This window comes from Akebia trifoliata, chromosome 2 (assembly GCF_017979445.1).
Source record: "Akebia trifoliata isolate Shusen 1 chromosome 2, ASM1797944v1, whole genome shotgun sequence".
In the NCBI taxonomy this organism is placed as follows: domain Eukaryota; kingdom Viridiplantae; phylum Streptophyta; class Magnoliopsida; order Ranunculales; family Lardizabalaceae; genus Akebia; species Akebia trifoliata.
In genome coordinates this window covers 13,320,605-13,331,044 of record NC_141376.1, presented here as the reverse complement: position 1 = coordinate 13,331,044, position 10,440 = coordinate 13,320,605, and the positions used below count along the sequence as shown (strand labels likewise).

Sequence of the window (10,440 nt, the reverse complement as noted above, 5' to 3'; positions counted from 1 at the left end):
CTTCTTTTTCTTTTAGTTTATCTAACACCTCTGTCATCATGTATGAAAGGGTTTTGGTTTTTTTTTTTTCGTTTGATCATATCATTTGAATTAAAGCTTGCAATGATGCTGGTTGCCATTGTTCATTGTGAATTTTGGACATGTTGCCAAAGATATGGTGCTGCTACTGTTTCTTGACACATGTAATGGTACAAAACAAGCACAGAAGTGGATCTTATAACCTGCAGAACACCTCTATATGCTTGATACACAAAAGGGTTGCTACTCATGATTCAATATTTACACTGCAAACTGACACAGATTTATACAATCTGACGAGAAACATCTCTCATTTGGTAAGTTCAGCTGCAGCTGAGAAAAAAACGGTACACTTGAAAGCAGGTAAGTAAATAATTGTGGACTTACTATTATATATCACATGTGGGGAGAATGGAGAAAGCGTGAGTAAGGTACTCCTCCATTGTCCCAAAGCATCATAAATTGGGGTCCATTTTTTCTTGTCATTTAACATGTTCTTCTAAAATCCATAGCCTACAGAACATTCAAGCTAATTTTCCTTTTTTTTTTGGCAATTAGGTCATACTATCTTAGCTTTGGACAGACTTGAAATGAAGGAACAAGATTTGATTGTTTAGTTGGAATCCAAATCTTTGGGCTAAAGCTTTGTTGTTGTTTACGAAACCACATGTTCATGGGACATAAACAGATATCTACTTCCAATTTGGCCATTGAATTGTCCAATGTGTTTGATGCAAGGACGGACGAACGAAAACTTCCCATGATAGAGATTATACCAAGGCACACATGTCACATGCATGCCATGTCACCCTTGGAACAACATCATCCATATCAAATTCCAAAGTTAAGATTTCAACAATCGAAACTTAAATTGTTAATTATAAAAATAATTCTAATATGATAGCCATTCTTGTAATGGTTTACGAGACCAATAATAGATCAGTTTAAATTAAGGCATTAGTTGGGACAAGTTTATGTTATAAAAATAGAACTTGAAAAAATTGTTCTGAGGCACGTAATAATCTACGTTGTCTTATAGACAACAGACACCCCCACTCCTATTGAACACGAAGATGCAGATGGGTTGTTGGCGAACTTGTCTTCAGGATACAACAGAGCCCAATTCTAACACAACTGTATATATCTTCAAAATTTACACTATTTTGAGAAAATCTGTCACACAGAATCTCGGATACACAAATGCCTTTTTTTGTAGAAAATTTTTGAATTATTATTATTATTTTTTAACAGAATTGATCTTCATAAATATATAACAATTATAAAAGTCACACCCATTCGTAAATGGTTTTTAAATCTCAATAGGTATGAAACCAATTGGAACTACTAGGCACCTATTTGGATTAAGGAATCCATTAAGCACCCTTAGGCCCCTTCGACATCTTTCGGATCAGCCTTGGTGCCTATCCAAAATTGGACGGCCCTATTAAATATTAATTTTTCTCTCTTTCTCTTTCTTTCTTATTATATATATATATATATATATATATATATATATATATATATAGGGTCGGGTTCCTGTGACAAATTTCTGGACAAAGATCCAGACAAACGATCTTGTACGTTGGATCTTCATAGGATGAACGGTGCAGATTTTTACTAAAATTAGGTGTTTCATTGTTTCACTTGCACCTTTTTGATATTTTCAATTACCTCCCCATGACCAAAAACCTCAAATAACTTTTCTTCACTTCTCCACAGTAAACAAGTACTCGTCTTTTTCACCAACCCTAAGTTGAGATTTGCAGTGACAACGGAACTCCGTCTCCATCCCGGCCAATGATGAGAAAATCCAAATCATAAACCCCAGAATGTCTTCTTCACTCTTCATTATTTACTAATAGAGAAATGTCAGGCTTGTTATCATGCTCTCTGCTCAATCCTCTCTCCTGCCATTAATGGTGGTTTGAAATTCTTGGAGAAGATCGTGACAAACATCGAATTTGAAAGTTGTTCAAGATTTGATCTTAAGATCCCCTTCTCTCTTTCACTTCCTTCTCTCCTTTAGATTTGACTAGAGCTTCAAAGCTTCTAGGATTTTTAGAGGCTTGTTGGAGTCAGCTATTAATGGTCGACTAAAACTCATGTATATTTGAGAAATTGGATCTGAATTGCCATCAATGGTGGACTAAACCCATGTATAGAATGGATTTTATTTTATTTCTCTTTTTCAAAGTGAACCTGTAATGATTAATACAAGAGAAATCAGATCTGAACCGTTCCATATGTAAATATCCGAATTTGATTTGAGAGTAGAAATCAAAATTTGATTTGGGATGAAGAACGTTAGGAGAAGAATATGATGAAGATAGATGTGGGGTGGATTTTAGGTCGCCACAGCCGTCGTCGTAGCTTGAGTTGTTATCGTCGACTGGGACAGAGACTACGGTGAGAAGAGTGAAGAAGATGAGTTGTTAGCTTGAGTTCTGTTAAGAGAAGAATGAACAAGATGAGCCGGGTGATTTGGGATTTTTAAGACATGGGGAGGCAATTGCAAATATCGAAAAGTTATAAGTGAATTTTTTTAACAGATCTTTATCGTTGGATATGTGGAGATCTGACGGACACAGTCATTTGTCTGGATCGTTGGCCCAAAATTTGTCCGCTGATCCCTTCCCATATATATATAAATAAAATAAAAAAGAATTATTAAATTTCCATATAGCTTGAAGTCATTAGGAGCTCTCAAGGAGAGAGTCTTTGGAATGAAGAAAGAGTTGAGAATAGATTCTTATTTATAGGTTTAAAAAATCCCTCCAAAACATTTAAAAAGCAATGTGGGATTTATAAAATATTTGAAAAAGGAGCCAAAAAGAACTTTTACAAATTTCAATCCACGTGAAAAGTTATCAACCAATAGAAATGTTATTTTTAAAAATAATTACTTTTCTTTAACAAAAAGTACACCAACTATAAAGTAACTTTCAAATATCATTTTAAAATAAACTAAATTAATTTTATTTGAATCAATTTTAAATAAATATTAATCAACATTTATTAACATTTATTTTAACAATCCCCCACTTGATTCAAAAAATAATTAATTAATAGAGACAAACTGGATGTGTATCATAATTATCATAATAAGTATAACCATAGGTACCTAACGGTTTGAACCTTTGGCTTATATATATAATTCAAAGTTTATAAGATATTTAAGTAGCTTATAGCCTTGAACTTAAATTCTATGTAATAAATCGGAATTATATATATACACTTATTATAATCTAACTCATTAGTGACAAAGAATAACGCTTTGCAGTCAAGCGCTTAAATCCTGATTTTCATGAGTATTTCAGAGAGATGACCAATTCTCTGTTTAAAGTAGTTAAACTTTTATACTCATATAGGTGAATTTGTCATGAGTGCTCTTGTAACTTCTTTAACACCCAAGCTTAAAATAGCCTACAAATTCATTAAGAGTTTATCCTTTTCACATTACAAGATATGTGCACTGAATAACATCATAGGGATAGTCAATATAAATATTGTGTGCACTTACAAAGACAGTAAAGTAGCTTCTTATCTCTTTGAACTTAGAAAATGAGATTTCCAAATCTACTAAGTTGAGGTTCTACTACCCTGTCTTCATGGATATAGGTTTTAGGCCCATCCCTCTCAATGTTCTCAAAACTACCTCTCTAGGTAGTGCTTTAGTTAACGGATCCGCTAGCATTTCTGAAGTTGGTACGTACTCGAGCACGATCACCCCATCTGTCAACATATGTCGAACAATGTTATATCTAAAGCCTATATGCCTTGATTTACCCTTATATTTTATGTTTCCTGAAATGGCTAATACAGCTTTATTATCACAATAAATAGTAATTGCATAATCTCGAATAGGAGTTAATGGAATAAATTTAATAAAACTTCGAAGTCATTCTGCTTCTTTTACCGCAGCCGATAATGCTATGTATTCTGATTCCATACTTGAAGCAGAAATACAAGTTTGTTTATTTGACCCTCACGATTTCGCTCCTCCTGCTAAAATATAAATCCAACCACTTATAGATTTTGAATCATGATAATCAGAGTTCCATGTAGCATCTGAGAACCCTTCTACTAGTTCAGGTTTACTATTATATTGTAAACAATAATTTTGAGTACCTTTTAAATATTTCAGAACCCTTCTAATTGCTTCCCAATGTTTAGGTCCTGGGTTACTTGTAAATCTACTCAATTCCCCCACTATAAAAGCTATATCGGGTCTTGTACATTGCCTTAAATACATAAGTCTACAAACATATTATATGTTTTCAATATTTTTTCAACATAATGTGTTTGAGATAAACTAATGGTTTTATCTTCTTTTATGATTTTTATTCCAAGAATAAAGTCCACCTCTCCAATGCCTTTGATATCAAAAGATGATTTAAGATAATTTTTAGTTTATACAATTATATCAATATCTGTACCAAAAATTAACATATCATCTACATACAATGACACAATCACATAACTTTGATTTAAAACCTTACTATAAATACATTTATCACACTCATTTGATTTAAAATCAAATTCTTTTATTTTCTTATCAAATTTATCATGCCATTGTTTTGATGATTATTTAAGACCATATAAAGATTTATTCAATTTACAAACCAAATTACTTTTATTTGATTCAACATAACCTTCTGGTTGTTCTAGGTAAATTTCTTCATCTAAATCACCATTTAAAAATGCAGTTTTTATATCCATTTGATGTATATATAAGTTATGAATAGATGCTAATGCTAAAAGAACTCTAATAGAGGTTAATCGAGCAACGGGAGAAAATGTATCAAAATAGTCTATTCCTTCTTTTTGCCTAAACCCTTTGGCTACTAATCTTGCTTTAAATTTTTCTATACTACTATCTGGTTTTAGTTTTTTTTTGAAAACCCACTTATGTCCTATAGGCTTACAACCTGGAGGTAAAGATACTAAATCCCAAGTTCTATTAGATTTAATAGATTTTATTTCATCATCCATAGTTTCTTTTCAAAACACACTATCTAAAGATGTTATGGCTTCTTTGTAAGTCTTAGGATCTGATTCTAAAACATAGGTGTAAAAATCTTGACCAAAATTATAATGTGGATCCTTTCTTGGTCTCTTACTTTTCCTAAGTTCTCGTTCTCCATTTTCTTGTCTTTTTCCTAATACTTGTTCAGAATGGGTTTCATTTTTTAAATCAGAAACATTATCTTTATGTTGAAGATTTTCAAAAAATTGTGCTTCTACAGATTTGATAATAACATTATCATCTAAGTTTAAAAATCGATACGCTTTACTATTTTGAGCATATCCTATGAAAGCACACTTATATGTTATAAAGCCTAATTTTTTAATCTTATCATTTGATTTTCTAACATAGGCTAAACAATCCCAAACTCGCAAATATTTTAAATTTGGTTTTCTATTTTTCCACAGTTCATATGGTGTTTTGTTCACTTTATAATACGATACTCTATTCAAAATATAACATGCAGAATACAAAGCTTCACCCTATAAATTCATAGGTAAATCATAATTTCTTAGCATATAATTTATCATTTCTATTAATATCCTATTTTTGCGTTCCGCTACACCTTTTGTTGAGGTGTTTTAAGGGCAGAAGTTTCATGTATAATTTCAAAATTTTCACAATAAACAGTAAAATTATTACCAAAATATTCTCCTCCTCTATCACTTCTTAAAATTTTAATTTTCTTTTCTAATTGATTTTCTACTTCTGTTTTATATAATTTAAAAGTTTCAAAAACATCATTTTTGTTTCTTAACAAATATATATAACAGTATCTACTAAAGTCATCAATAAAAGTGAATATCTTTTAGCACCTTTAGTTAGTATCCCATTTAATTCACATAAATCTGAATGTATTAATTCTAAGATAGTAGAAGTTCTCTCTACACTACGATGTGATTTTTTTACTATTTTAGACTGAATACATATATGACATTTATCATCATTTTCTTTATTAAACTTAGGTACTAAGTTTAAATTCATCATATAGTTTATACCTTGAGAATTTAAATGTCCTAATCTAGCATGCCACAAATCAAAAGATTCAACAATATAAGGAAAAGTACTTTCATTAATTACATTCAACTTAATCATATTGTTTACAACATACCCTTTACCAATGAAAATATCATCTTTGGTCAAGATCAGTTTTCCAGAATGAAGGACTAACTTGAACCCATTTTTGTCTAACATACAAGCAGAAATTAAATTCTTCCTAATTTCTAGAGCATGTAGAACATTCTTCAACAAGAGAATCTTTTCAGAAGTGAGTTTGAGTTCCACAGTACCGGACCCCGCAATCTTGATGGTAGAAGAATTTCCCATGTAAAGTTGTCATTCATCTTGAACTTTGTATGATTTGAAAGCAGATCTATCAAATGACACATGTCGTGTTGCACCTGAGTCGATCCACCAATGTCCTTTTGTTTCAACCATATTTACTTCAGACACAATGGCAACCACTACATCTCCTACCATGTTAGATTAGGTTTTCTATTTTTTACCTTGACGTTTTCTACAATCTCTTGCAAAATGTCATTTTTTCTCACACACATAACAGTCGCTTTCATTCTTTTTGAACTGACCATGACCATTTTTTCTGATAAATTTCTTGAATGATTTTCTATTGGTAAAAGGCTTGTTGTATTTTTTCTTTTCTTGAATTACAAACTCAACTATATGAGCCTTAATAGATTCAGAGCGATCATCCTTTTTATCTCTGATCTTATTTTCTTCTTCTATTTTTAAACATTTGAAAATCTCATCTAGAGTTTGCAAATTTTTATTATGAGATATGGTTTTTCTATAGTCTTTCCAACTGGGTGGTAATTTGGAGATTATTGCACCCACTTGAAAACTTTCGGGAAATTTAATATTTTCTTCCTCCATCTCAGTAATAATAAATTACAACTCTTGAACTTGTTCAAGAATAGTTTTATTTTCTGTCATTTTAAAATCAAAGTATTTAGAAACTAAAAAAGTTTTTGTACCCGCACTTTCGATTAAATACTTCTTCTCTAGTGAGTCTCATAATTTTTTAGCAGTTGTGTACTTGCAAAACGAGTTGAACAATCTGTCAGTCATTGCATTGAGTACATGATCTCGACAATCCAGATCATCATCTTATCATTTTCGTTGAGCGTCGATTTGTTCAGAAATTGCATCCGTTGAAATAGTTAGACATGCTGTTGTAAGCACATAAGCAACCTTAAATTGACGGAGCATAAAGAACACCTTCTATTGCCATCGTTTGAAATTTGACCCATCAAAACGATCAAGTTTTACAAGTTCTTGATTCATAAATTTGATGCTTTGTATCATTAGAGCAATAATCTGTTGTCTATAAATTGTTATAAAAATAGAACTTGAAAATATTACTTTGAGGCACGTAGTAATCTATGTTGTCTTATAGACAATAGATGCCCCCATTCCTATTGAACACGAAAATGCAGATGAGTTGCTGGCGAACTTATCTTCAAGATACAATAGAGCCCAGTTCTAACACAACTGTATATTTCCTCAAAATTTGCACTATTTTGAGAAAATCTGTCACACAGAATCTCGGATACACGAATGCCTCTTTTTGTAGAAAATTTTTGAATTATTATTATTTTTTTTAACAAAATTGATCTCCATAAATATATAACAATTATAAAAGTCACACCCATTCGTAAATGATTTTTGAATCTCAATAGGTATGAAACCCATTGGAACTACTAGGCACTTATTCGGATCAAGGAATCCGTTAAGCACCCTTAGGCCCCTTCGACACTTTTCAGATCAGCCTTGGTGCCTATCTAAAATTGGACGGCCCTATTAAATATTTAATTTTTCTCTCTCTCTCTCTCTCTCTCTCTCTCTCTCTCTCTTTCTTTTCTTTCTTTCTTATTATATATATATATAAATAAAATAAAAAAGAATTATTAAATTTTCATATACTTTGAAGCCATTAGGAGCTCTCAAGGAGAGTCTTTGGAATGAAGAAAGAGTTGAGAATATGTTCTTATTTATAGGTTTAAAAAATCCCTCCAAAACATTTAAAAAGCAATGTAGGATTTATAAAATATTTGAAAAATGAGTCAAAAAGAACTTTTACAAATTTCAATCTATGTGAAAAGTTATCAACCAATAGAAATGTTATTTTTAAAAATACTTACTTTTCTTTAACAAAAAGTACACTAACCATAAAGTAACTTTCAAATATCATTTTAAAATAAAATAAATTAATTTTATTTAAATCAATTTTAAATAAATATTAATCAATATTTATTAACATTTATTTTAACAATTTACATACTAATGAAAATTAAAATTAGGATTAAAACACAAAATCCAATTTTAATTTAATCCCTTGGCTAACATCAAAATTCATCCACCATAAAAAGACCTCGAGATGTGTGAAACAGGTAAGTCTTGTTTTATGCATTTCGAGGCCTTTTGTTATGGTGGATGAGGCTTACCAAAGCCTTTTTCCTCACTATCATGGTAAGGAAACTCATTCTCCTCTAATAAAATATACATTCCAATGGAGCACGCACAATTATCGAAGAGCAGAAGGAAGGAGGGCATTTTAGTCACTGTGTGTTAGAAATCTCTCAACCCCACTTATCAAAATTGCTATCCAGTCCACATGGCAACTTCTTATTAGTTCCTAATAAGAGGCTACGGTTGAAGATAATCTACTGGATTTACACCATACATCATCAAACTCCCATTAAATCTCAACCGTCCATTTCCATCCAAACTCATTTCTCCAATTTTCAGCCAAACAAAACCCACAAAAAACCTCTCTCTCTCACCAAAAGCAGCAAGAATGGCAGCTCTGCAACAATCTCCAGTAGCTTTCCAAGCTAAATCTCCACCGTCTACTAGAATTTTGGGCAAAACCCTAACCCTAAAACCCGTCCGATTATCATTCTCCAGTTCATTTCCATCTCTCAAAATCCCAAAACTCACCGCAAAAACCAGACACCGCGGTGGAGCTTCCGGCGCAAAAATGGCGGACTCAGCCGCGACAAGCTACGCCGCCGCACTCGCAGAGGCCGCGAAATCAAACGGAACCCTAGAATCAACAAGCGAAGAATTGGAAAAACTCGATAAACTCTTCTCTGAACCTCAGATCTTCAAATTCTTCGCGAATCCAGTCATCGCTTTGGAGAAGAAACGCGAAGTAATCGACGATATCGCGAGCACTTCGAAACTACAACCTTATACGGAGAATTTCTTAAACATTTTGGTCGACATGAAGCGAATCGATATGATTAAGGAGATTGTGAAGGAATTCGAGATTGTTTACAACAAAATGACTGATACAGAGTTGGCAATTGTGACTTCGGTAGTGAATTTGGAGTCTCAGCATTTGGCGCAGATCGCCAAGGGAGTACAGAGGTTGACAGGAGCGAAGAATGTGAGGATCAAAACTGTGATCGATCCGTCTCTCGTTGCAGGGTTTACGGTTAGGTATGGGAGTTCTGGATCGAAATTGATCGATATGAGTGTTAAGAAACAGTTGGAAGAGATCGCGAGTCAACTTGATTTTAGTGAGATTTCTCTTGCTGTTTGATGAGATCTCTGTGTTGTTGTTGATCTGTTGGATCGAAAAAAAAAAGGTGAATTTTTCTTCGATTTGGGAATTCTTGTGAGAATTTATAAAAGTTGTTTCTTTTAGGGCATGTTTGATTACGGACAAGTAAATGAGTTTTTTCTGCATTTTGTTGGCTTGTGTAATAAGTACTCCATGAAAAGCTCAAAATTTTTTTTTTTTTTTTAATTATAGAGAGAACTGCTATTGGCACGCAACGTTTACTTATTACACCCCAATTTCTTAAATTATTTATCTTACACTAATCGAAGATCAAAACACATTTCACACATAACAATGGTTTGGCTCAAGTTATTATCTCAACATTTGTAATACCAGTTCAAGAAAATTTTAACATGGAGCTCCTAATAGCAGCTAAACGTAGAGATCTAACAACAATTAAATAAAAATGAGTTGAGCTTCTAATGGCGCATCAACTTTTACTTATTTTTAACAATTTATTTATGGGATTTTTCCCAAAACGTACGCAACGTATGTCAAAATTCTGATTTTGATACATTATTCATTTTAATTCCCAAAATATGCATTTCGAGTGAATTCATCATTATTATATAATCAATGAATTCATTGGTATATCTACGAATTTGTAGATATTAATAGTGACAAAGTGACAAATAGGTTATAAAAATGATAAAAGCATATTTTGAGAATTAAAATGAATAGTGTACTGAATTCAGAATTTTATCATATTCAATTCACAAAATGAAGATTCACCTTTTATTTATTGGGTGAATACCAATATCATGCGTTTAATATGTCGTAATTCTAGTTTTAATACAATGTTCATTTTAAT

The 10,440-nt window shown here is 32.0% G+C and overlaps 1 protein-coding gene across 1 annotated transcript; it reads left to right on the top strand.

Moving 5' to 3' along the window:
• The first annotated feature begins 8,802 nt into the window (after positions 1-8,802).
• ATPD (F-type H+-transporting ATPase subunit delta) lies at positions 8,803-9,754 on the top strand. Its single transcript, XM_086431247.1, has one exon. It carries the CDS (start codon positions 8,859-8,861, stop codon positions 9,606-9,608), a length of 750 nt encoding a protein of 249 aa, XP_086287373.1. The 5' UTR covers positions 8,803-8,858; the 3' UTR covers positions 9,609-9,754.
• The last annotated feature ends 686 nt before the right edge of the window (positions 9,755-10,440 follow it).

What these genes read in the sequence shown, in the direction of transcription:
- ATPD (XM_086431247.1), top strand. Translation starts at nt 8,859, where the DNA reads ATGGCAGCTCTGCAACAATCTCCAGTAGCTTTCCAAGCTAAATCTCCA.